The sequence below is a fragment of the Chelmon rostratus genome, chromosome 12 (genome assembly GCF_017976325.1).
Source record: "Chelmon rostratus isolate fCheRos1 chromosome 12, fCheRos1.pri, whole genome shotgun sequence".
Taxonomy (NCBI): domain Eukaryota; kingdom Metazoa; phylum Chordata; class Actinopteri; order Chaetodontiformes; family Chaetodontidae; genus Chelmon; species Chelmon rostratus.
This window is the reverse complement of record NC_055669.1, coordinates 22,776,678-22,804,140: the sequence shown is the minus strand read 5'-3', so window position 1 is coordinate 22,804,140 and position 27,463 is coordinate 22,776,678. Positions and strand designations below refer to the sequence as shown.

The window sequence follows — 27,463 nt, the reverse complement described above, 5'->3', positions numbered from 1 at the left end:
CATAGGCTATGCTAAAAGGTGGAAGTTTGTTGTGTTAACCGGATCATTCTCTTCCTTCCTTGCTTCCTTTCTACATTCTTCACATCCTTCTCATGAAGTCACCAATAACGAGTATAGGTTTTATTTTAACTTACTGATAAAAACAATTGGCCTCCACAGGTATTTAGTTAAATACATCTACAGTACACTGTTGCACGTCTTGGCTTTTCATTTTTTAGTCCTTCTTTTTAGCCGTTCCCCTATTTCATACGGCCCTCTCACCGGGGAAGCGTGTGCAGTAGTGCCAATTTTACATCTGTACAAGACCGGACAGAACAGTAGTGCTCAACGCCATCTAGTCAATTCAGAACCATACAGTTTGTTTTTTTTTTTTGTCATTTTTTTTTCCTTAAAGAAGCATGTAAAATCTATCAGAGAAAAGTGTGGTTAACAACCAATAATAGTTATGATGAAATGTACAGAGGTTAGCCTATAGGATCAAGCTATTTCTCGTGGTAGAGTCTCCTTTTTTTTGGTCTTTTTTTTGTTTTAGGTTGTGTTTTTACTTGGTTGTTTGTTTTTTATTCGGATCTCGCCACCCTTACATTCAGCTTGGCACAGTGCAGAACTACTCGCACGACGACGACAGATGACGACAGACTGTGCAAAACAAAAACCGAAGCAACACATTTGAGGTGCGCACGGTTTCGCTCACCGAGGCTGCGCTCAAGACTGCGTTTGGTTCAGTGGGTAAGAATATTATCTTGCCTTTTGTAAATTAAATTTGTTGTCTTTTTTATTATATCCAGTAAGAGAAAAAGAGATAAGTCATGATGAGAATTGGGGTGGAGTGGGGGAATGGGTGGAGGTGTGGGGGTTGGAGCTGTACAGGCCAGGAATATTTATATATATATATTTATAATTCAGAAACTCCTTCGTGGCTCCACAGCAGCGACGAGGAGCCTGTTCGCTGTAATGGAATGACAGGTTGTCGGGGCGGGCGGGGGGTGATATTGGCTTCTTCAGTGGTGTCATCCGGCTGTCCCGATGCTATTCAGCTGCAGATAAAACAGAAAGGAATGCTGTTAGTGAGCGTCATACTCTCTGCACATGCAAGTGCTACCATCCATCATGCAGCTGACAAGCTAGGCTCAAGATGTGTCAAACAAATTTCACTTCTAGTAAAAAGGAGGCAGCTTTTGTGTTCAAGCGGCTGCCACATTAGAAAAGCATCAAAATACAAATATAATTGCATGTACAGAAAAACTGGAGTCTGAACAGATTAAAGTCTTACTTGTATACAATAATACTAATATTTGATATAAACTTCCATGTGAGTCAGGACATAATCAGTGTAGAATTCTTTAAAAGTAATTATTGTACTTCTTCCCTTTCACATTTGTTCATACTTAATTTGTACATTGATTTGTCCTTATTGATGTGTACATTTGTAAAATTTGTGTGTTAGTCTTGCTGTGTTCATGTCCTCCTCTGACAAACTCTGTGAATCAGTGTGGTAACATGTTTTAAAAGTTCTATGCAAAAAGGGTTATATATCTTATATATGCTCTCTTATCTCATCTAAAGACATTTTTTTTTTTTTTTTTACAGATTGCATGGCATTCTGCCTTAACTGGATGGTTTACAGCAGAGACGCCTGTAACAAAGAGACAAGTCACAAAAGGCCACATCTAGGTCTGTCACAATCATTACATAAAATCACCTGATCTTGATTATTTGAGCCGACTGCCATCATTTTACATAATCGTTAGAATAATTTCCATTCACCTGAAGAAAAACAGCTGGATGAACAGAAATGTCATATTTCCATCACCATTCCCATGTCGTTTTTTTCACAGTTTCACAGAGGTTGGCACTTTTTTTTACCTACATCTCATTGCACCCTCTTCCTCTGCTGTGGTTTAATGGCACCTGAGTGGAGAATCAGCACCACCAACTATTTATCTCAAGGTGCTTAACTTTCAATATTCCCATAATGGTAGATGAAGGAAACACACATTAGTTTGAATTTTCTTCTGCCGATTTTGTGTAAATTCAGTTGAAATTTGCACAACATATTATTTGAAACCTGTTGTTCGAAATGTTGCAACAAATAGAAAGTGAATCAGGTACGCTTCCATCAGCTGGCTGAGGCAAATAAACCTGATGAAGCCTAAAAGGCAAACTCATTTCTTTTAATTTACCGTATATGCTGCAATACTATATTAGGACATTAATGAAGAGAATTCATTCATACATCATACAGAAACCTTGAGTATTAAATGTTTCCGGATGTTGTATCTTGATTCTTTGCCATCATTAGAACATTTTAATGTTCCTTCTTTAGTTACTGTGTTTCTTAAACGATGTGTTGTCTCGTTATCTCCCTGAAAAAAAAAAGAACAGCGTTACACTTACTTCTTCTCTGGTTTGCCGGCGCTTCCTCCTCTGATGGACACCGTCTGGCTGTTCTGGTAGAAGCCTCCTCCGCTGCGGTTGATGTTGGGGTGGGTGGGGGACGCCACTGGCTGCTGCCCAGGTCTGATAGGCTTGGCTAGAGAGGGGAGAAAGAGGAGAAAGAGGAGGGTGAGGAGTGAAGTTTTCAGGTGAAGACTGCTGTTGGTGATGTTAGAGAGATTTGCATTTCATATCAGAACAAAACATAAATGATGTTTTTCCAAGATCTCTTCTGTCAGTTTACAGAGAAAAATACATAAAATCTCACTGCAAACCAGACAAAGTAACTGATTTCAAGTAGGTGGTGAAGAATTTGAAAAGTCTTTCCAAGTTCACATGTAACTGAAAATGCCAACATTTACAGGCATTCAAATACAGTCTCTGTGGTTACCAGAGTGTCCTTGTCAAAAACTGTACTCCTCTTTGTGTTTCTCTCTCTGTAGTTTGGCTTTGGTACATTAATACATGTGCACTCTGGGCCTGATGTGAATCTACTTTTAATCCACTCTCACTGCAATGTGAGCATAACAGCTTCTATATTGGGTTTTGAAAATTGCTACGTTTCTAGTCAGTTTTGGATGTAGCTAGAAAGTGGTCTACTTAAACAGACAACTAACCTGCATTTAGAGGGTTAGTAAAACTGTAAATGATCTGTGTAATAGTAGTATAGCAGGGTTTTTCTCCAGCTACCATAACATGTCAAACAGCCCTGTGTTTCCTCCCCTGAGTAAAAGGTGTACATGTGTTCCCATCCCATCCATCCCTACTAACCGATCTGAGCCGAATGTCCCCTCCTGGCCATGTTCTTGGCCCTGACGGCCTCCTTGATGCGGTCCACCTCCTGCTGGTAGCGCTTGCGGTCACGGGCGGCGTTCTCCTTGGCCTCCTTCAGAGCAGACTCCAGGGCCTTGACCCGCTCAGCCGTAGCACGAAGACGCTTTTCCAGTTTAGGAAGCTCACAGCGCAGGTCTGCATTATCACGCACCAGCTGTGGGACAAATGGCTTCGTTTTAGATCATTTCTTTCATCTGACTTTGTACAGCAGTCCACCAGCGTGGAAGCACAGGGTGAAATGGGCAAACAGATCAAGCAAAGATAAGAAGATAAAAGGAGATGGTAGAGCAAATTGATAGAAAAGCAGAGAATAAGATGAAGAAAAAACAACAGCTTCAAAGGGAGATCAGTCAAACAAGGGTACTGTGAGATCGCAAAAGGACAGCAGTAATGTTTGAATTGTTGCTCGATATCTATGTTAAAATCCTACCTGTTTGTGAACCTTGGTGAGTTGCTCAAGATTGTTCTCAAGAAAGGAGATTTTCTGTTTCTGTGCTGCGCTGCCGCCTGTGTCATCCGAGTCCATTTCAGCGCTCTGCACCACAAATAAAACAAGAGGATTGAAATTAAAATAACACACAGGAGGATGTATGATCACATCTTACTATCCTTTAATCCGTACCACTTCAGTCATGCTGACATTGTTGCTGTTCATGACAGAACTACTGTGTTTGTTTTGTAGTTTTTGGTTTTTGTGCTTAACAATTTCCCCTCATTGCAACTGAAGAGATATTCCAATTGAAGAGATATTGTTTTCTACCAGACAAGGAACGTGTAATCATAGTGTTTCACCTTTTTCACTCTGGTAGCCAGGTCCTGGACAAAGAGCTTCCTCAGGTTGTGCAGAGTCTGCAGCTCCTTGGCCTTGAATGGAAAAGACGACACAATCAAAATCAGGAAAAACTTGATTGAGATGATTGGAACAAACTGAAGGAATCAGAGTTAAATCCAAGCCCTGAACACGGCAGGTATCAGTTTAGATAAAAGAAACTCACTGCAACAGCAAATGTGAACAGACGTTCCTACAATTTCAAACCTGAGACTCAGGCTGGCGTTGACTTCAAAAGTATTCATTCATTCATAATGAATACTTACAGTAAATACTAACTACTGAATAAAAAAAAAACACTGAATGAAAATTACTGGTTTGACTTGTATTTTGGCAGTTACAACTTGCAGCAATGTGTTTGTTCAAATTGCAAATAAAAAGTCAACTCAACGATGGAAAAAATTCTACCTGCAACAGGATGTAAACCCACAATCTGATCTGATAGAGACCCACAAAAAGTTTATTCAATCAGTTAATTTAGATGAGCTCACCACTGTCTCTTCCAGGCCCTTCAGGTCCTGTCTGGCCTGCTCCCTTCTGTCCTGCATCACCCTGAACAACAATAACATTTAAAAGGTAAATTAATACTCATGCTACAATGCTAAGAAATTACAGACAGTAAGCAGGTGCTGTACAGCCAGTCCTAAAAAAATATGTCAATGGTGATAAATTCCTGCACACGTATTGTATCTGGCTATTAAAGCAAACTATGTTGAACAGTGTGTGTGTGTGTGTGTGTGTGCGCGTGTGTGTGTGCACGTGAGACAGAGACAGAGAAACGTACGTAAGCTCATGCAGCTTGCGACTCTTCTCCTGGTCGGTGGATTTGAGTTTCTCATGCTCCACTCGGAGCCTCTCCTGCTCCAGCATGATCTTCTGGTTCAGACTGGAAGACACAACACAGCATCATGTTTATATGAACCTACTGACTGAATCTGAGTTTCTTTGAACTGTAATAAAAGTTCTAAAAAGACGAGATGTATCATAATTGAAACATATTATGTGATTAAATGTCATTTTGTGTGTCTATGTTAACGTGTATCCCTGTTGCTATGCTTTTGCTTCTAATGGAGAGAGACTGAAGAGGTCTTACTCCTGCAGCTCAGTGATGAGTTTCTCCTTGTTGTCCAGCTCATCTCTCAGGCTGCTGATCTGCTTCTGATGAGCTTCACGGTGGGAGTGGATCTGCTTCTCCACCGCTTCCTGAACACACACAAAGTTTGTACACTATTTATTACACAGAATAATTTAACAAAAATACAGTAAAAGACCAGCAGACTGTAAAGTTGATGCATGTTGGGATTCTTTACACAATGTTTTTGGAATGCAATTTCAGAGGAGACATTTCTCTCAACCGGAAACGTCAGAAATTGTTCATTTTGATTTATCTCCCTCATACAAGCTTCAAAAATGTAGTGTGCACTTGTGTTCACTACGTAATGGGGCTGAAAAACACACCTTGACTTCATTGGCAGTCTGGATCTCATTCTCTTTCTCCATAGCATGGACTTTCTCTGTAAAACACAAACACAGGATTCATTGTTATGAGGTGGGAGTAGAGGGATGAACACTAAGAATATAAAAATTTGTTTGTTTGTTTGGATTGGGATTCTGATTGTGTTCATTGATTTTTGTTATGAATCAAATTCTGGTTTCTGGTTCTTGTTTCATCATATAAATAAAGAGGAAACCAAAATACGCTGAAAGCAAGTACAAAATTTAGACTTTCTTAGACTCAGCCTACTATGACTTTTGCTATGCCACTGCAGTGTTGTGCACACTTTTTAGAATTTGCTTTGACTCTAAACCCAAAACAACATGGTAGATCAATACTTCAGGATCAGGAATCAATAAATGGAGCTGAAAAGCATGCTTCATAACCAATCCCCAGTTCTTAGAAAATTGCACCCAGTTCCAATTCAAAACAAGTTCTTGAAACCCAACCCTAGCAAGTTTTTCGAGTTGGATAACTATGCTGAGGTTAAAGACTTCCTGTTAGGACTGACCGCCTCCAATCGAAACATTTAAATGGACTAGAAGTGAGTGCTGTCACATCTCTTCCTCTTGTCCTCGAATAACAACTTACCCTGAGCGCTGAGCTTGACAAGTTCCTCGTTAAGAGAGTCCACGTTCTCCTCCAGCTGCCTCTTCTTCTGTTCCACGTTCTGCAGGTACTCAGTCAGGGACTTGATTTTAGCCTCATGCTGGAGACAAAGAAATGACACAGATGTACGACCTTTACAGGAACTCAAAAATGAAATTACTCTCATTACACACACACCGGAATCAGTCAGGAGCACGATTTCAGTTCACAACATTGCTTGTGGTTTGTGCCTTGGTACCTGGGAGATGCGCAGCTGGCAGGCAGCCAGCTCCTTCTCGTTCTCGTCCATCTTCTTGTTGCTTTCTGACTGGGTGCTCTCCAGCTGCTTGCAGCGTTTCACCATGGTCTTCACTTCAGACTTCATCTTGCTGATGTAGAGACGGGCCACTGTGAACTCCTCATCTATCATGCCACTGCCTCCGTCATGTTGCTGGAAGGATAGAAAGTTGAAGAGGCACACCACATGGAGGAGGAAGACAGAACCAGGTGTTCATGCATTAGATCATCAGAGTATCTGACAACACAGTTGTATCACTGCAACATCCTGTGAAAGGATCCCATCAATTAAAATAATTCCAACAACAACTTCTTCCTGTACCTTGATGTCATTGCTGCCTACAGCGATGCCAATCTCAGCTAGGTCTTTGAGCAGTGAAGACATCATCTCGGTCACCCTCTTCTTCTGGTGGTTGGACATCTCCTTCAGCTTCTGGAGCTCAGAGTCCAGAGAGGACAGAATAGACTGCAGAGGAGAGAATATTTCATTCTTTGTCTCAGTATGTTTGTCTATTGTTTCCAATGTAGAAAAAACAGCAGGAGAAAATCTAAAAACATTGTTTTGTGTCTGGAGTCTGCTTTTTGCCACTGTCACACATCGACATCAAGATGCATTTCTTATCTTGTAATTTCTACTAATTAACAAGGATCGAAACTGTCAGTGGTCAAGATTTACTGAATTTCCACTGGCATTCTTATTTTAACTTCCACTATTTTGTGATTCATGTAAATGATTTTTCTCTAGTATAAATCCAACTTATCATACTTAAGGCACATCATGAGACCACAGTCAACCACCAAGCCCTTTTAAATTATGGAAGAAAGGAAGGGGCTGCAGCAGAAATAAATGTGTGCACGCAACTCTGCATGTGTGTGTCTGTCGCTGTTTTTATCCCTGCAGGTTGTAAAAGTTTAATTATAGTGTTGCGTGTCTGTGTGTTTCACATTAACATAGCCAAAATAAAGGACACATAAAAGCCACATGACTAAATTTAAAGCATCACAGTGACTTTGGGCATGCTGATATCTGTCCTCAGCTCACCGATTTCTGGTTAAGCTCCTCACTGATGGCCTCAAACTCCTTGGTCTTATCCTCCACCTCCTGGCTCTTCTGGTCATAGTTGACGGCCAGCTCCTCCAGAGCCTGCAGCACCTCCTTCACCTCGTCCTTGGAGGCCTCGTTCTCTGCTTGCAGGCGGTTCAGCTCTGCCTGGAGGTTCTCATGATCTCGGCGTGAGGAGGCTAGAAGCTGCAAGCAGGGGAGAGAAGTGTTTTCGTGTCAAAATATGGATGAGTAGCATTTATTTATTATTTGATCTGTTTTAAAACACACAAGTTTTCCTTCTTAAATGGCTGTTCTGAAAATTATTCTTCTGAACATCACTGAAACACTGACTTCAGCAGTCTTGCACTATTGTTACGATGCATGAAGTAAATCTTCATTAAAATAAATCACATTGTGACTGAAGATAGTAGCTCTACCTGAGGCAACAGGACTGGAGTAAAATATAAACACAACTTGACAGCTCTGATAGCTTCATGTGTTACTTCACACTTCTTGGACCTCCAACACTCACCTCATCCTGGTCCAGCATCTGCTGCTTCAGCTTCTCAGCCAGCTGGCTCTGTTGGTTGATTTCCTCATCCTGTAAAGCGCAGAGACACAAAACGACATCAACATTCAGACCTGGCACCACTGGTATCACTGGAGATGACGGGTGCAAATTGACCGACCAATGCCAAAAAAAACACTTGGAAAAAATAAAGAAACACTACTTTCACTTTTTCTTATCTGAATTTGGACAAAATAAATCAGCATTATTCCTTTTAATAGTAATTGCGGAACCTCGGCTAAACAAGGATATATTTTTTGTGAGAGCGCAAATTTGTTTATTTTGCCGTATTAAAAAAAAAGATTATATATTTACTCAATAATGAACAAATCTGAAAGTCTCTGAAAGAAAATCTAAGTTGGATTTCATGACATTCTCCACATCTGGTGTCCTAACATTCAAGGACCAGCAGGAACACCGAGAATTGAACAGTTGCCTTGCTTCTCTCCAATCTCAATTTAAGATTAATTGGATGGAAACCATCCAATCAATGGGACGCTTGAGGCAGAGGAATGTCTGAAGAAATCAAGCCTGTTAATCACTCTTTCGTCGCCTCGGAGTGTCATTCATGTTTTTTCCAACAGATTTGATCCGTTTCCCTCCAAATAATCGACAGCAGTTTTGAAGTGTTATTTGCATATTTTCTGGTGAAATTCATGAAGACATATTCTTGTTCAAATGTGTAAGTGATGTGGAAAATCTATATGCATAGTGTGCAAAGTCTACAAGCCAACATTCACACACCTGTTACTCTTCCTCACCTTATCATCCAGCTGTTTGTAAAGCTTGGCCAGCTCAGCCTCACACTTGTCTTTCTCCACGTCGGTGAGGCGAACTCCAGGAACGTTGGGCGTGGAGGCCGGCTTTTCATTGATTATGTTGTCCAGGGCAAGAACCTCAGCATTGGCCTTCTCTTTGTCAAACTGCTCCTCCACTGGCACGCTCTCACCTGAGGTGGGAGTGCACACACATTCAGTATACTCAAATAGTGAATAAAGACTTTCCTTTGTACTATCAGAAAAAAAAAACAAGTTTAAAGCAAGTTGTCGCCAGTCCTTCAAATTATATGCAGTTAGCTATCTGTCACCATAAAAATAAAATTATGATCAGTCCAAGGTGTTAATGCATTGCAGCTATATAATGAGATGTACTGAAGTTTCCTGTCGGAGGAATTTAATACAAAATTTTGGCATTGCAATGTGCAGTGGAAGCATAACTGGAACAGACTGAATCAAAGCAAGCATTTCTATCTCAAATGCAAAAACAATCTGAATCAAACATAAAAAGTTGTGAAATTTTGTTTCCTTCTCCCAATTTGTGGATGGGCATGAAAGAAACAATGAAATAAGACATGATCTTCTTCCTCACCATTCCTCCAGCGGTTGAGCTCGTTCTCCAGCCAGGTGACGGTGTTCCTCAGGGTCTTATTTTTCTCCTTCTCCCTCTCATACTTCTGCTTCCACTGTTCTGCTGTAAGCTCGATGTTCACAGTGACAGTGTTCTTGATGGTCTTTGCTCTAAATGTAGAAAATAACATATTTTATTTCACCAAAAGCACTTTAATAAGAACATTTAATGCACCATTATCCTTCAAAAAAGTACCTAAACTGTGGCAATGACTATGAAAACATGTACAGCTCCTAATTACTTTGACAACTGTGTATAGACTCCTTAAAGTACATCCAAAATTATTGACAAAAATACATCGATAAGTATTTATATTAAAAAACTGAAGATATATATATATATATATATATATATATATATATAGCAGCATGGTTTATTTTTGTCTGGCCTACAAACCTTTGTCCAAACATGAGGGTGGATTTGGTTTCGGCCTCATTGTAGGAGGACGGCGAGCAGCAGATGACAATGGTGGTTCGACAGTTACCACCCAGTGAGTCCTGCAGGATACGGGTCATCTTGCTGTCTCGGTAGGGGATGTAGGCCTTGTATACACAAATATATATGTACATGAACATTTTATGAGCAAATTAACTCACTGTAGAGGGCCCTACAAATTCCGAGAAAAACATTTTATCATCGATTTTCCCCTATTCATCTGTAAATAGTTCAACAAAATAACTGACAAAGCACCTTTTTTGCCAGAGCAGTAAAACACCTCTTAAGACCCAAATCATGGTTTCCCACAGTATTTTATAGAACAAAATAAAAACACAAACTTTAGGGGGAAGAAGCAGAAGCGTTATCTATAAGCAAATGCCATATTTGTGGCTATTGTTAAAGCTGTCATCGCTAACCAAGCTTGATCTTAAATCAAGATGCATCTATATCTGAGTGGAATATAAACCTGATAAGGAATTATTTCACAATAATACTCTAAATGACAGACCCTAGAGTTATACAGAGGAAAAAAGCACAAAAGAAAGTATGGTATTCTCTATGCTGGGATTATAGACTTAAACATGCTGCTGCTTCCCTGAAACAGAAGAAGACGGCTGTGGTTTCACCAGCACTGAGCCAACAGGAAGTGATGGCTTCAGTTACAGTACTCTCATACGTTTAATAAAGTTAGATGGTAGTCAAACGATAATGTAATAAATTATTGGTATTGATACAAAGAGCCAAGCTGCAGCAGTCTGCTATAATTATTTCAACACTAAGCTCAGTCGGGAGTGAGCACAGTGTACAATATCTCATGTACAATGGCTCATTTGTTTGCCATCACAAATATATCAGTCCTGTCTGCCCCAGGTTGTTTACAGAGCGAAGGGGCCCTAGAACAAACCAATTGTTGATTAAAGTGAGAAGTGTGAAATCGCTATGAAGCAGCTAAACAAAACATGGCTTGGAGGGAAGTTTTTATCTCCTCAAGTTATTTTTGCAGCACAAAGGACCTGTAGATGGTGGAAAACGGCACACTCACAGTGAGATAACTGAAAACATGCTGGTTTTCCAGATGCAGCTTGCTCTGGGCTGCGCAGCTGGTAAACAGTAGACTTCCCTCATATTACATTAAAAGTAATGTCTGCAATTTTAAACTGCGATAAAAATCACCACCGGAGGTTATAAGAGAACTAACATTTGTGGTGCTGAATAAGCTACATAATAATGCCAAAAACAAATTTGGACTCATTATGTTCTGAAGTAAAGATTAAAGCTTAACTGACAGGACAGTTACCCGTGTCACAGTAACCAATAAAAGACCAATACCAAAAAAACCAACAGAACAACACAACCTATTGAACAAATGGCTCAACAGATGGATAATTACAGGGACAGACTTAATGGCAGAAACACCAAAGTTATTATAACTAAAGAGAGCTGTTACTGACCGTGCCTTCAGCCAGAGCAGAGATGACGTTTCCCAGGGACGACAGTGACTTGTTGATGTTCTTAGCTTCATCCAGCACAGCTCCTTCTGCTCCGGTTTTACTGACCTGAAATTCACACGGACAATAACCTCAACAAGGCGTACGGCAGCTCAATGTTCAGATGAAGAACAGACTCTAATCTGAATCCAACCCATGAAGATAATTAGGTCTACCAAAATTCTAGATTTTAATACTTAATCACAAAATAATGAGGATGCCAAATAAAACAAATCCATCAATATCTATGACAGATGGTTTGGCTTTCCCTTGATTCTCTGTACCTTTTCACTGCCAGCCAGATCCACCAGGTAAAGTTTGCCGCTGAGCTTCTGCTCTGTCTGAGTGTTCTCCTGTTTGACGTTAATCAGGAAAATACTGTGACTCCTGGAGCTGTGCTCGTTCATGTCTAAAAGAGAAATGACACCCATGTGGTCAAAACATAGCCGCCTAAAAATGGAGAAACTAGAGTCACTTGTGACAAAGATGGCTGTAAAACAAGAGGATGGTATCTTACTTGTAACTGCTACATGTCTGTTTGATTTGCCTTCATCAATTGTATCCATGACCTCCTCTGGGCTGCAGACAAATCTCTCAGTGCAGCCCTTTAAAGAAAAGCAGAAAATAAAGTGAGATATTTGGTCTTCACAAACAAGTTTTAGCAAATGCTTGATTGTGTGACAGGAGATAGTTCCTCACCTTGACGTAGGGTACTCTGTTTTTGTCTTCATGCACTGACAGGTTGGTCTTTGACACTGGAGACGAAAGGGAAAATGTGTCAGGAGAATTAAGTTAGCATGCTGTGGGTACACCACTTTAAACTTTCCCACTTCTAGTGTGGATGATATCTGGTCATCTCAAACGGTCTTTGACTTGAATGACTACCATCCAGAAATATCTTCAAAAATATTTTCCCACTGGCAGAGTAAGAACCAGAAAACTTCAACTCTGAAGGTTTATAAAACTTGGAACAGACTTGCCACAACTGTTCATAATAAGTACTGGGGGACTGTCTCCCTTTTCATTTCATTAAAATTAATCACAAACAAATTCATACAAAGTCATGCAAAGTCAACATCAGCATAATGTAACACATACAACAACAAGATATTTTCATTTTCAAGTTCCCGCAGCTCATTTCCTCATTGACACCAGTCTATTCAAGGTGGTGGTTCCATCAGATACGGTACAACGTTGAGACATTAGGGGCACAGTGTTCACTGCACCATCGGAGCCACTTACCATCCAAAAGGTCCCGGATCTTGTCTAAGTAAATTTCAAAATATGAAACCTGTGAACAGAGAAAAGAACCTCATTATTTTGCAATCCAGCTGAGAGAGCTGACAGACAATCAAAATACACACAAGAGGTGGCCTTGTTTACTATAAAAGATACAAGAGCAGCATAGTAATATTATACAGGTTTTAAAAAATACACAAAGGACAAAGATGCCATCAATCAGAAAAAACAATCTCAAACAAACCAGATGTGTGAAGGTGTTTTGAGCATGGTTTCTAATGGGTTTTTTTCCTAATACTTTCTTTGAATAATATTTTTCTTCACACTTGCCTCGCAGTGATTCTGCCAGTTACTCAGACAGGCAGCTCAAGTCTGATATTTTCGCAGAGTCAACACGAATCAGATACGTTTTCTGAACGGCAATAAATAATATGTTTCTCCACTAAATTTCAAACATTCCCAAAGCAACAAGTGTCTACCACCACGCGAGTAGAGATCAACAAACATGGTGGAGAGTCAGCGAGGAAATATGATGCAGCAGTAGCAAGTGACATGCTCAGCCTCCTGCATCACTTATTGTGTCATGTGAAAGAAGCTCTGTGACAGAGAACTGCAAAACAGGAAGAGGGACACAGCAAAAGCTCGCCATCTCTAAGTACTTACTTTGATATGAAACTCCAGGTTTTCGTCCATGGAATAGATGTAGTTGAAGATATCTTGCACTATCCTGGGGATGATGCCCATTGAATCTGTGTCATGAAGATTCCCCTGCAAACAGAGACCCAATGAATTTAATGTAGTGATGAGAGGTGAGGATACACTTTGTCAAAAAACGATCATCAATCAGTTTTAGACATCATCCGTACCTCCATGGTGTGTGTTTTGCCAGATGATGTCTGGCCGTATGCAAAAATTGTTCCATTGTATCCCTCCAGAACATCTACAAAGACACCATACACAAGTTTTTAAAGGAAAGATTCAATGGCTTTTAGTATTTAAGACAAGATTAAAAAGGCAGGGCTGCTGTTATTTTCATTTTTTGTGTACATGCCCCGAAAAAATAAGTCTGATGTGTATAATAATAAAAACAAAAGTGAGGCCTTACCTTTTACGATCTTCTGGGCGCAAGCATTGTACACTTGTTCCTGTGTTGTGCTTGACTGAAACACTCTGTCAAACATGTACGGCTTGCCCTGAAAAGAAAAGAAGAGTGAGTGAATAACAGTTGTAGTACCAAAACAAAACCCAGAATTGTGTAACCTTATTGAAAATGATAATCTGTGACACGTTTTGGAAACCGATCTGTGTGTACTACTTTCTTTCAACAGCTGACAAACACAAAAGCCATTTGACATTAGTTCAACAGCTAGAATCTGATAGGTGTTTCCGGAGAAAAGATCCTTTGCTTGGCAGGATGTTATACATACAGCACGTCCAATGGCAGAAACAGTAGTTTATTTGGAATCAATATAGCGTGATCAAGGATTGCTGTCATAGCTGAGGTGGCTAAAAATAAAAGAGACCTACCTACAGAAACTCAAACTTCACTAAAGGAAAAAGGCATATGCATGCAGTCACTATTAACCCTTCACACATTTCACCCCAAATTTTACCTAGATTTTCAAAAAGTGTGTTTCACTGATGGGCAAGTATTTTTTCGGACATGTTCGCTTTTTTTTAATAGAGACAACAGAGACATGACAGAAAATGAGGGTTAACAGGAAGGATGACATGCAACAAAGATCCTCTGCTCAACTCAAACGATACAACTTCTCTCGTCTCATTTAAACTCCTCTCCAACAATGTCGGCACAGCGTTTATAATCAACTAAACTAGATTCGCAGCTTTTACCACTAACCAGGCCAGCCAGTTTCAAACAAGCAGAGTGGAGCTGAGTGTGATATCCCATGGGTCAGTCAAAACTTCAAAGCACAATTCCAGGGCGATAGCAATCGATAGCTAGATTTGAGCTGGCAACTGCAGGGTAATAAGACTGATGCTACAAGCACTTCTCAGGTTCAACTGGGATGGCATGCTGTCTTTGGTGGTTTGAAGTCCCAGTTGACTCACCTCTTCTTCAGCCTGATGGGTGGGGTTCTAGCTGGCATGTATGAAGAGTTTCACAACAAGACAGCCCCATCACAAGGGACACCCCAGGTTACAAAACATACACACCTTAGTGGAAGCAGATTAGTCATTGTCAGATTCAGTGTTGACACCCGTAAGAGTAACAGGCGGCTGAGAATGTTGTCAAGCAGCTGGTATCACCTTGGAGACGCCACTGATTAGGGCCAGTGGTACATGTTAACACAATCATGAGACAAGGTGAAACCAAATAGGTGACTGCTTGACATTAAAAGCTACAGCACCTTTACCAGTACTAGAATTACTTGGACTACTACATTTGAGATGTCTTGAATGTGCACTCCAGCTCAAACCCCCCCCCCCCAACAGATGGTCACATTTAAAGCACAGCTCGGTGCAACAGAGACCAGTAGCATATTAAGACGTTGATAATTCACTCCAGCTAGCCACATCCTGGCAGTTAACCCTGTCCAGGACATGAGCACTGAGCCGCTATCAGGCCTGCCAGCAAACAATAGCGCAGACAGAGTTTAAAGTCCTCATTGTTACTGCTGCTACTGGCCTCGTTACCTACACTTCTGTCTAATGGGATTACTGGCTGAAAAAGTAATCACAGTGAAAAGCATTGTTACAGTATTAATAAGTGCTCTGTCATGTTTCTGCTTCCTGATGGCTTTGTTATGATACTTGCCCAGGTCAAGCTATTCAGGAGAGACAGTAATACACAGTCCAAGGTTATTCTGCAGAATCCACATGATTTTGTTGTATAATGCATGAAACCTACTTGGATTTGTGCTGCTACGGCAAAATAAGGAAATTCTTTCAATTTGGATTTGTTGATAACCTTGTTTCTTGGTACAAAGCTGGCAGGAAAAAAACAGGCGTGAATTGCTTCTATGTTATTTACTTTTTTAAAATGCATTAGGTGCACTTTTACTGATCTCTCTAATCCTTTTCTTTCCTTTTATCCCTCACGCACCTCCACCATCTAAAAGTAACTCAGTCATGATCTTGCAGGGCGTCCCAGGCTACAGTATGCTAATAGGAGATGTGACAGCAAAGCATGGGGGAATGAACTGATCTTTTATTTGCAAAACATAACAAGGAAGTAATGGATGCATGAATAATTCACCTGCTGCACACTACGCTGACAAACCCAGCTTGGCAAACCATGCTAGTTACAACACCCATACCACCTCATCCAGAAACGTCATCTTCTTCTCTTTCCACCAAAAGACTGGCAGGACTTTAAAGTGAGCGGAGTAAGGGCATAATGCAAGAATGTGTTCTAAGAGACAAACAAAATCTCTGGTGTAGAGAATCAGTGACCCTCCATGGATAGCTGAGAGTATCAAAGCAGCATCAAGGCTCAGGCAAAGGTGGTGTCATTGCATGTCAGACTTCTTTACAACACGCAATGTGGTCAGCTTCACCACTGGCCGACCAATGCTGTCGAGGGTTCAGCCTCTAAGTCCACGCCCTTGATTGTTTCAAAAAGGATAAAAATATGAGCAAAGTGAGTCAGTCACCCACCAGGATAAGAGCATCTGCAAAACAAAAGTACATCATAATAATTATTACCCTCCCTGCCCAGAGAGATTGCCCAGCGCCCGGCCAACTGCCTGCTCTGATTGGTCGAACAGCTGGTTACCAGGAGAGAAAACACAAGGGGATTACACAGAAGGCCTGTGCCGCTGCTTATGGGTACTGTAAATGTTGTACTTCTCAAAGCAGATGCACCCACAGAGGCTACTAGGCTCTAGCCTGCAACACTTGCGTTCTTTGCAATGTTCACTGGTATTTTGGCACTATGACTGGCACTCTGAACTGGGCTGGGCCACATCATGCCTGAGGGGCACAGACAGTACGCTTGCTATTAGTTAAAGGCCTGAAGTCAGTGTCAGCAAAACTATTCAAGAAGCCACCACAGCAACAACAGTCTCCTGTTTTCCAGGACAGAAAAAAATCATCCTGTTGTTTCCAAATTCACCACACAAATTAGTAGTTTAACTCAAAGAGGATGTGATTCATATCCACTCAGCTAAAACATGCAACTTCATGAAAGAATTCAAGGTCACGTTCTCCTACCTTGTAAACTCTTTTAAAGCATAGGTGAGCACGGACACCAAAGTCCACCAAGAGAATGATAGTTTGTCGCTAAAAATGCCTAATGTTTAACCATGATCTTTTTTTTCAAATGATATGCTATTGACTTTTGAACATTTGGCATGTACAGACTTGAGATATTAGCCTGGCTTTTATGCTGCTGTTATGTTTCCCAATTACTGTGGTCATAAAGCACATGCAAAGACTAACCTTTCCCTTTTTCTTTTATATAGATAAAGTGCAGAGGCATGCAATGGCATGAACCAAGGCTCTGTAAACTGCCTTTTTAAGACAAACCCACTGTATAGGTGTACGATGACGATGCATCAAGAGCACATCATTTACAAAATGACCTAAGGGAAAATTCTTTGTTGATTCAGTAAAGTGGAGGTAACACTGCACTACATTAGCACAGGCATTTCCTTCTTTTGTCATAGGGGAATTGTGCCCATGCCATTATCCTTATCGGGTGCTGGAGGGGTCTGTGTGGGATAATTAAACCACAAATATCAAACTTGGTTTGATCCCAAACTGAATGTCCTCATTAAAAGGAAACATCTTAAGTATTTACTCAGATTTCTGAATATGTAGTTGGACATGTTGGATTACTAACTGTAAAGTGTCCAGTCACTCAAGGCCAACAGAATACCCTGGTGTGCCTATAATTTGACAAATCCATTGTCACTGATATTATTTAGACATTGTCTTTGACTTCTATTCCTTAATGGAAGCATATATTCATTCTATGTTATATTCACTACTCTGAATAACTTCAGCTTGATCTACATAGGTCTTGGTTATGTAGCCAGCTGGTCAACTAGCTAATGTTAGCTTTAATTAAGCAACAGTATTAAAACTAGCCAGCTAGCCAAGGCCGGCTAATCTGTCAACTACCAGCTGGCCTAGCCTGCTAGCCAACAGTCTGTTAGCCACCACTAAATCAAAGCTGGCTTACGCTTTATGCTGACGTAAACTGTTCACATTTAATAGCTTTATCGTTACAGATGCACAGCCACTTATTAATTAATGTCGTGATAATAATACAGTGAATGGCGTGCATGGTTGGCAGGCTAACGCGGCGACATTTTAACCTGTGCAAGCCAATGTGTTTGTGGCTTTGTTGAATGACAGCTCGCTAGCCATGACAGAGCAACTGCGAATAGACATTTGACGGCAACAGCAATTGTCCGACTCTGTAAAATGTGAAATTGAATGCTGCTGTCGACTGTCCACGAACTGGAGACCGAATGTGTAACAAGTTTAATATAACTGACTGTTTCGGTGGCACCAGAAGTTGGCAGCAGTTGAGGGCCAGCGGAACAGCGGAACAACGCAACGCTGAACAGGTCAGCCCTTGCTAACGTTAGCTAACATGCTAAGGTGCTAACTACCGTAGCTACAAGACAATCAAAAATGGCGTACTGCTGACCGTCCCTGAGGGCCCTGTCAAATAGTAGCAACACAAAATAACTCACCCCAATAACAACGGTCTCGTCCCCTTGAAACTTGGGAATGTATCTGTCGCCTCTGGTCACCTCGGAGCTGTTCAGGGGCCTAAAACGGCACATCACTTTGATGGTGCACTCCGCCGGGTCGGCCATCTTCCACGGTTTACGAATGGAAATTCACCAATAAAATTAAAGTATATCCTGGATCCCAGGAGCGGCCGCGGGGGGCGAAAAGGGAGGCCGAGCCCCTCTGTCCCAATCTCAGGTTCTGGAAAGGGCGATTATCTGTCGGGCATTCAGCAGAAATCCTTGTTTTCCTCTCAATCACTTCCCCCTCCTGTTAGGAAGCCATGATACCGGTGGATCAGCGGCTGGCCACCTCACCCCTCCTGCTGCTGTGGATGTGGTTCACCATGACGTCACCCCGGCGCTCCCCTCATCACTGTGTTTGTGTTGTTGTAATGAAACACTGAACAATCAGTGAACATCAGCAGAAACACCTTTCAGCCTCTGCAAGCAGGAGGAAATGTCCTAATGGGTCACAAGGTTAAACATTTATTCATAGACATTTGCTTGACATTTGTTTTTGTTTTTGTTTTTCTGAGTAGCGGTAACTTAGAAAGTCCATTTACTCCAGTACTGTAGTCCAGTAACTTCTTACAAGATATATGTACTTTTCTGCTAATTTATACTTCTACTCCCCTGCGTTTCACAGGGAAATACTGTACTATTTACATCTATATTTACTCTTTCCTTTGCAGATAAACATTTTACCTGCAAAACATGTAATCAATTTCTAAAGATATGGTCCACTGCTATAAATGAGACTAATAACAATATGTAAATTTATTTAAACATTAAAATGCTGCTTACATGTTTATGCACCAGAAATAATCCAGTAATGTAACAACACTCTGAAAGGAGCCTTTCTACACCTACACCTGCTACTTTTACCTTAACACATTAAGTCAAATTTGCTGATAACATGTAGGAACTTGTGGTATTGCTATTTTGACTTAAGTAAATGATCTGAATATGTTTTTCAAGGTGCTGTAGCTTTTTTCACTGCACATAATCAGTGTTGGAGGAAATATCTGGATCCTTTCTTAGATTCAAAGTAGTGATGTCACAATGCAAAAAATATTCCATTCTTCTGTCCTACATTAACCATGTTGCTTACCAAAAAATGTACAATAAAATACAAAGTATTGTTGTTGTATTAATGTGTTGTATTAATGTGTATGAAACATTTTGATGTTGTAGCTGGTCAAGTTGAAGCTAAGTCCAGAAGAGTAATAGTTCCTAAAAATTGTATTTAAGTATAGTACTTGTGGAAATGTATAACTACATTCCACTTGGCCATATAATCCAGGTAAGGTAGTCCTAAACGTTTTAGGTCAAAAGACATTAGCCATTCTCTCCTTTGTCTGAACACCTTAATAAAAACTTTGAAACAGCAGATGTGTCACACTCTTGTAGTCATCTGACCACCAGATATATGAGTTAAACTTTAACAGTTAATCTAGTTTTATGAGCTCAGAGGATAGAATGGAAGGAAGGCGAGTCAGTATTTCCTACTGACATGTAGTTGGCTAATAAAAGTCTAATAGAATGATAACATGCAGTACTTAAAGTGCCAGTACTGGAAGTGGATGATGCGGACAAAATCCTTGGTTTCAGCATGTGTAATTTAAATTTCATATCGCTATACAATACATTTTCTGGCAGATTGACTGAGTACATGTTGGATTGATAAATAAAAAAGCATTATAGGGATATCTGTTTTGGGCAAATCAAGCAAAATAAATACTGAACAAGTGAGGGCCCTTCATCACATTGAAACAAAAATAATAGAAAAATCAAATATGACCTCAAAGCATTACTGGATTTTTCACATTCATTTGTAGCATTGCCAAAATTACTTACACAACTGAGAGAAAAATAGAATCAAAAATAGTGGTTCAGTTTAGGGGTAAAATTTGCTTGTAATCATTTGTCATGCCTTTTAACATGTGCACCCCAATGGGCTCATTTGCATATCCATGTCTACGAATAATGTGCAGACAAACCCATGAAGTTTATTTCTACAACCAGGTCTCCCAGATTATAAGTGTGTTCTGCTGAATTCCAGGGAAATGTGTGTGAAATGAAGCACGAAACCACTAGAATTTTCCGTTTGATGTGCAACCATAAAAAACTGCTCCTTAGTTTAGAATGTTTAACTGAATATAAGTGTGATAAAGCTTCAATAAAACACTGGGGCAAGTGATGCAGAGTATGACGTCACACAGTGTGGCAGACAGAAGGAAAATGGAAGGGAATATTAAGAACACTGGTGCTATTGTTGCACCCAAAAGGGGATATTACTGTAGCCTGTGACTCAGCTGTCTTTGGACTGTATGCTGTGGGAGCGGCAGCTGTGAAACCTCCTCCTAAATAAAAATTCATCATGTCTGACCTCACTCAACAGATGCCATAATGGAGCAAAAAGCCATGGCAAACCACTAGTGGCTGAGCACATTTTCTGGCCCCTCCCTGAAACAGTGAGGGATATCCTTTTTCATGTTGAAGTGCTGAGCTGATACGAATACCAGTTCTACTGGCCTACTTGTGTGTTCACCGAGGGAGCGAAAGGGCGTGGTGCTCCAGTGTGAGCTAACAGGGTAGCCTGAGCAACAAGTGCCAAAGACCACATTGTCTGCTGTTCATGATCTATGGGAATGGAAGGATTATTCAGTAATATGAGCTGGTTTTGTTCTCTTGACACCTTACTTTACACATTCTGCTACTTTTCTTCAGGAGGAGAGAACAGGCTGAGGTGCTGATTTATAATACTGAGTTACATATGTATCAAGACCCCCTCACCCCACCCAACCCTAACTGTGTACCAAAGGCTCAGCATCCAGCTAAGCCTATTAGTCGACAGCTGTGTCTTGGTTATTATAGTCTTGTAGCTTTACTTTCATTGTTAATGCGTTCGACTGCAGGCACAGAAGAATAACACTACATTAATCTACATTGTCTGTAATGCTTGATTAGTGCTTAGAAATGGGGCAATAACCATTTTATTCACAGGAAGCTCTGTGCATTTAAGAAAACAACAATCAGTCATTTAAAATATAAAGTCTATAAAAAGTCAATTTAGTTACAAAAGCCCTCGGGGAGGTTATGGGTGAAGGTGCAGAATTTAAGGAGCATTTAAGGATTCAGTGTGCCTGGCAGGTGCTTTTTTAAATACGACAACTGAAGCTTTTCGTACTCACAATGAAGGATCATGCATGTTTGTCAGGTTTCAGCTCTTAAACTGCAAATTTTGTATAATTTCCATTTTTGTAGCATGTTTTGCACTAAACTGGGGAATGCACGTTAAACACGTAAGAAAAGCAGAAATATTTCAATGAAATAATCAGAAATCAAATAATACAGAGCGCATTACTTTGAAAAGTCTGTACTGCATTACTTCACAACAATGATGTAGCTTAATAATGTAAGAAATGAACACTATCTGATCTGATGTTCAGAGTGATAGGCTACAAAACGAGACTAAAACAAAGGTTTTAGAGTGTGCTAATTAATATTCATACTGTGTGGAAGTGAGTGGTGTTCAGTCCAAGAGTACAAGCAAATTTCAAGGACACAGTAGCATAGTTTGCAATATGATTTGCGGAGATGGAAAGTATTCTAAAGTATTGTTAATGAGTTGAAATGTGCAATAACACTGGTATGACCCTTCAATACTCACTACACTGTCCTTTTAAGACCTTGACCCCATGAAGTCTAGCTGTGCTTCAAGGCACAGCTAATGGCTAATACGGGTGGCTAATGGCTAACAAATAAACAAATAAAAGACATTTAGCCACATTGTACTGCAGATCGCAACAAATTTAGTCTCCACTGTACTCACTTCATACATTAAACTGCACCGACTGCTCAGAAACATGTAGCATGCGATTCAAAGCATGTAAGCAGTTGTGTTAAGATTTCAGCTGCTGACATGGCCTCATGGACATAAATAAATAAATGATTATTTAGGTTGGTTTAACTACGCCTCATCACATTTTATAAATACACAGTTAAAAAATGACAGTTGAAACTTCAGGATGAGCCCATATCTTTAATGCATTAATGTCGTGTGTTGCTAACTTGACTCTGCAAGTGTCCTAAACTACGTTTTAGGACTAAATGATCAGTTTACTTATCGTTAAAGCAGTCCCTGGCATAGACGCAGTTCAAATAGAGCATCAACTCTGTGCCAACTATGTCTAAGTGTCTGTACTGTAAATGACACTAGAGACCCCTGAGGGGCAACTCTCGAGTCTCCTCTGTTTAAACTCGTCACGTACGAGCTCATATTAGCCAGAGCATTAATATCTGTTACCATAATTGTGCACACAACAAACTAATTTGTAAGTAATTGAATGAATATGGTTAAATTTGCCAATGAGTGATTGGTTCTGCCATGAGGTCCTCCAGTTAAACAAACAGAACACTGGAATAACTGTTTGAGTAAACCCTCTGAGTAAACATTGAAATTAAGGAAAGACACATACAAAAGCAGCAAAGATCAGTTTGCAGCATTTTGGAATTTTAACTGAAACACACCGTGGACAACGTCTTTCATCTTGAGATGAACAGACAAAGAAGAACAGAAAGTCAAAGGAGAGCTGGAGAGAGAGGACAGTGGAGCAGTAAAACAGAATATTTTCTGGTTGTTGCAGGAAATGTGGTCGGCCTGGGCAACGTATGGAGATTCCCTTACCTCTGCTACAAGAATGGTGGAGGTGAGTCACACAAATTATTTAACGTTAACATTATTCTGGGTGTAGTGCATCTTATGTCAGTAAATTTGACGACTGGTGAGTAAAAAACATCACTCCTTTAACTGTCATTGCCGTGGGTGCACACGTCCATATGTTTATACACCTCCAGGTGCCTTTCTGGTGCCATACTGTCTGTTTGCTGTGGTGTATGGGATGCCTCTGTTCCTGCTGGAGACCTCATTCGGTCAGTACACCCAGGAAGGATTCATCACCTGCTGGAGGAAGTTGTGTCCACTGGCACAAGGTGAGCCGATGTGTGTTGAGATAAAGGATGCACTCAACATTAAAAAACGTCTTAGCATGATACTTGAGAACATTTTTTTTGTCCGAAGATAGCTCAACCAGCTCTGACAGTGTGGTTCACAGACATATCTGTCCCGCCTCCAGACATTTGAAAATGTGTAACCTTACAGAAGGTAAATTATGTTTTCTATGTGTTTTTTAGGAATTGGATACGGACACGCTATAATTAAACTATATGACTTCTGCTACATTATTGTCCAAGTCTGGGCTCTCTTCTACCTGGTGTTCTCGTTTAGATCCCAGCTCCCCTGGTCCACTTGTGAGAACACCTGGAATACAGGTAGACTTCAACGATGGAGTTTACTTTAATGTTTACAGCTTGCAAAAAGTTCTATAATACCCTCACAGCATATATGCACTTTTGTCTGAGGAGCTTCATGTGTTAATCTGTATAACAGTATTCCTCACATTTACTGTTATCCTCTGTTTATCCTCTAAACCAGCCAACTGTTTGGGTCTTCAGATTTTGGACTCTCCCTCAACAAATCTGACAAATCAGAGCATGCTGAAAAACACCACCTCCGCTGCTACTGAGTTCTGGGAGTGAGTCTGAATTAATTTCCTTGCGATGACCAATAATGATGTCCGAGTGACTTTGGACCAGCACTTTACAAAAAGATTATTACACAAAGGAAACCTGGTCAAAAGTAATGTGCCACAACAGCATTCTACTAAGGCCATTAGTAGCATGATTCTTGCTCATTTCTAGCAATTACTTCTACCACAAATGATGTGTTTTCTATTAGTTTACCTCCCTCTCTGACCTATAAGGTTTTAACACTGCACTTCTTCTGTAGCGATGCTGATCAGACAAATTTAAAAACAGAAAAACAATCTCAGAATTTTCATATAACTGCTTTAACACCTTGTGTAATCTAGATCAGGTATCCACTTATGTGATGATAATATTCCAAACAAATACATGCAAATCAGTTGCACAGTTGATTCATGAAAGATCCGGTTTCGACCAAGGCTCGAGTGTGCAGTGTGTTGAAGACCTGACTTCAACTCATTCACTGGCCAGGAGGCTTCTTAATAACAGCAGCCTCTCTGGCTACCATTAGACAAACATAGATGGGAGTATAAACAGCATCGAGCGGGGATTAGACTGTTTAATCATTTGTAACACTATGCCAAATATCCACAGATCATTACTCATTATCTTACATCCCATCTCTCGTCAGACGGCGGGTGCTGGGCATGTCCAGAGGCATCGAGGAGCTGGGCAGTGTGCGGTGGGAGCTGGCCTTGTGTCTCCTGGCCTGCTGGATGTTCTGCTACTTCAGTATCTGGAAAAGTATCAGATCTTCTGGAAAGGCCAGTGGAAATAGTAGATCTAAAATGTTATATTTATCGTACACAGAAACTGTCATTCTGCATTTTTATTGAAGTATTATATCTCTTATTTCCATTATAACTTATATAACTTATTTAAAAGTAATTTTGTAAAATGTGCTTTCTTAAAAAGGTTGCGTACTTCACAGCCACGTTCCCCTATGTGATGCTCATCATACTGCTCATCAGAGGCTTGACTCTTCCTGGAGCTTGGGAAGGGATCTACTTCTACCTGTATCCAGACCTGAACCACCTGGCTAACCTTGAGGTAATCTTGTTTATGTTAGCATGTGAAGTACACTGACAGTCCCTCTACGTGAGGCTCAACGGTAAACCGCATTTCTATTCCATTTCTTTCTCCAAATGGAATGAGAAAAACCAGAAGTGCCTGAAATACTGTTGCTTCTGCTCATTTGTTGACTTTTGAACAGCTTACAGCCATCTAATTTAACGAGGTTGGATTGAGATGGCCTCCTCCAGGAAAAAGAAAAGCTGGAAGATCAAAAATGACCTGGCGCAGAAGTGTGATGAATGAGCTAGCCAAGTAAACTTGGGGTTAGGCTCAACATGTTGCCAAAGACAGGGAACAATGCTGGAAACGGTTCACTCAGCCCAATACGAAAATGCACCCGGTAACTGTGGGCAAGCTGATGATGACTGATGTAAGAATACTTTCCCTCCAAAGTGTGATAAACCTTTGTCAAAAAAGTTGGAACTAAATGTCACAACCAGCAACTAAAAGAGCAGAATAAATAAAATTTGTAATGGTCTAAAAATCCAATACATATATATATATATATATGTATATATATATATATGTATATATATATATATATATATACATATATATATATATATACATATATATATATATATATATATATATATATATATATATATGTATGTATATATATATATACACACATATACATATATATATATATACATATATACATATATATACATATATATATATACATATATATATATATATATATATATAAATTGGTTTTTCACATTATCATTTGAACTTAAGCACTGAATCACAGAATTACTGCAAGGAATCGCACTGAAGGTTAAACTAGGACTCCCCCTCCAGTATATAATGCACCTTGTCCTACATTTCAGGTCTGGGTAGAGGCAGGGTCTCAAATACTTTTCTCCTACAGCCTGGCTGCAGGGACTCTAACTGTCCTGAGCAGCTATAACGAGTACAACAACAACTGCTACAGGTATGTACAACACAGATGTTACAACAATCGTGCTCTTAAAAAGGTTTTAAGAGACAATATATTAACATATTTTGACAGGGGTCTGTTGTCTTTGTGTGGCCTCTAGGGACAGTTTTTGGCTCTGTCTGCTGAACAGCGGGACCAGCTTTGTTGCTGGATTTGTCGTCTTCTCCGTTCTTGGATTCATGGCTCAGAATCAGGGTGTTACTGTCGACACTGTGGCTGAGTCAGGTATACGTGAAGGTTTGATGTGAGCTGCTGGTGGAATTCCATGTTTGGTCCAGATATAAATAACCCCCCCCCCCCCTTTCTCCTGTTTAATTCCCGTCCACAGGTCCAGGTTTGGCTTTTATTGCTTATCCTCAGGCAACAGCCCTGATGCCTGTGCCACAGTTCTGGACTGTCAGCTTCTTCCTCATGCTCTTTTTCCTCAGTGTTGACACACATGTAAGATATTTTGTTCTATTGCCTGGTGATTCATTACCAATGCATTGCCGGCACAAAAAATTGTTTGCTCATTTAATTCCAGTTTGTGACCGTCGAGTGTTTCATCACCTCATTGAGCGACTTGTTTCCGAAGCTGTTTCGTAAACCGGGAAGACACGAGATCTTCGTCCTCGTCATCTGCTCGTTCTTCTTCCTCATACACCTGATGTTGGTCACTGAGGTGCATTAAATACTTCCATGAAAGTACATTCTAACAACTGCTGTCCCAAAATGCTTAAATGCTCATATTCAAACCTTGTCTCCTCCTGCTGTAGGGAGGGATTTACGTATTCCAGCTTATTGATTATTATGGCCCAAGCAGAGCGTGTCTTTATTTCATGGCTTTATTTGAGTGCCTGGCTCTGGCCTGGACCTTTGGTAAGGAAAAAAGCATTTACATCCTATCTCATTTTCATGACATGATCATTTTTTTCTGATAATCAGTCATGAAGCTACTTTTTTAATATTATTTTTAAGGTAAATGCTGCTAATGTGAGTGATTCTATAATTCCAATAGACATCTTCAGTTAGATTGGCTACCTTGCCTGAGTGTAACTAGATGTTTCAAAGAGACTGTTTATCCTTCCACCTTTGTCTTATTTTAGCTCCAATATGCTGTAAAACTAATAATAAAAAAAAAACTTAATATGACTTTTAAACTGGTCTAATGTGCAGTCTAAAAATTCCTATCAGGTGCTGATGATGTTATTAACTTCATTGAGGACATGACAGGACAGAGACCGTCTGTTTTCTTCAAACTGTGCTGGAAATACATCATTCCTCTGCTGTCACTGGTGAGTCTGGAAGGTTTCAACAGAAACAAAATGTGGTTGTATCGTTCCAAACAGGTCTGCAGCCACACCTGCAGCTCTGTGCACGAGCACAATGTTGCTGGGAGGTAATAGTTTTAACACATCGTTGTTTACCTTGTCAGCATGCTACAACATTCGCTTACTAGCCTCAAACACAAATTGCAGCTGAAGGT

General features: G+C 40.3%; 2 protein-coding genes across 2 annotated transcripts in view; one reads left to right on the top strand and one right to left on the bottom strand.

Annotated features, from left to right (window-relative positions):
• Positions 1–408: 408 nt before the first annotated feature.
• On the bottom strand, positions 409–18,676 carry LOC121614624 (kinesin-1 heavy chain). Its single transcript, XM_041948606.1, has 26 exons — positions 18,330–18,676; positions 13,769–13,856; positions 13,530–13,603; positions 13,327–13,431; positions 12,667–12,715; positions 12,124–12,179; positions 11,942–12,029; positions 11,709–11,833; positions 11,389–11,493; positions 9,896–10,041; positions 9,461–9,609; positions 8,854–9,041; positions 8,057–8,125; positions 7,522–7,728; positions 6,802–6,945; positions 6,442–6,633; positions 6,186–6,303; positions 5,558–5,613; positions 5,193–5,302; positions 4,884–4,985; positions 4,591–4,651; positions 4,063–4,134; positions 3,701–3,805; positions 3,208–3,424; positions 2,398–2,533; positions 409–1,037 (listed from the first exon to the last, which is right to left on the bottom strand). The coding sequence occupies exons 1-26, from the start codon at positions 18,453–18,455 to the stop codon at positions 1,034–1,036; spliced, it is 2,892 nt and encodes a 963-aa protein (XP_041804540.1). The 5' UTR covers positions 18,456–18,676; the 3' UTR covers positions 409–1,033.
• Positions 18,677–22,929: 4,253 nt separating this feature from the next.
• Positions 22,930–27,463, top strand: part of LOC121614926 (sodium- and chloride-dependent betaine transporter-like) — a 6,292-nt gene continuing 1,758 nt past the window's right edge. The window contains exons 1-12 of the mRNA XM_041949026.1: positions 22,930–23,083; positions 23,232–23,366; positions 23,568–23,705; positions 23,869–23,968; positions 24,610–24,742; positions 24,894–25,028; positions 25,889–25,992; positions 26,099–26,223; positions 26,327–26,439; positions 26,522–26,659; positions 26,754–26,856; positions 27,172–27,272. Coding sequence (XP_041804960.1) covers positions 22,930–23,083; positions 23,232–23,366; positions 23,568–23,705; positions 23,869–23,968; positions 24,610–24,742; positions 24,894–25,028; positions 25,889–25,992; positions 26,099–26,223; positions 26,327–26,439; positions 26,522–26,659; positions 26,754–26,856; positions 27,172–27,272 — 1,479 coding nt within the window. The remainder of the gene's footprint in view (positions 23,084–23,231; positions 23,367–23,567; positions 23,706–23,868; positions 23,969–24,609; positions 24,743–24,893; positions 25,029–25,888; positions 25,993–26,098; positions 26,224–26,326; positions 26,440–26,521; positions 26,660–26,753; positions 26,857–27,171; positions 27,273–27,463) is intronic.

What these genes read in the sequence shown, in the direction of transcription:
- LOC121614624 (XM_041948606.1), bottom strand. Translation starts at nt 18,455, where the DNA reads ATGGCCGACCCGGCGGAGTGCACCATCAAAGTGATGTGCCGTTTTAGG. An exon ending in GCAAAACACACACCATGGAG is followed by an intron (nt 13,432 to 13,529) that starts GTACGGATGATG and finishes CTCTGTTTGCAG; the next exon opens with GGGAATCTTCATGACACAGA. An exon ending in TGGCTACCAGAGTGAAAAAG is followed by an intron (nt 3,806 to 4,062) that starts GTGAAACACTAT and finishes TTTGTGGTGCAG; the next exon opens with AGCGCTGAAATGGACTCGGA.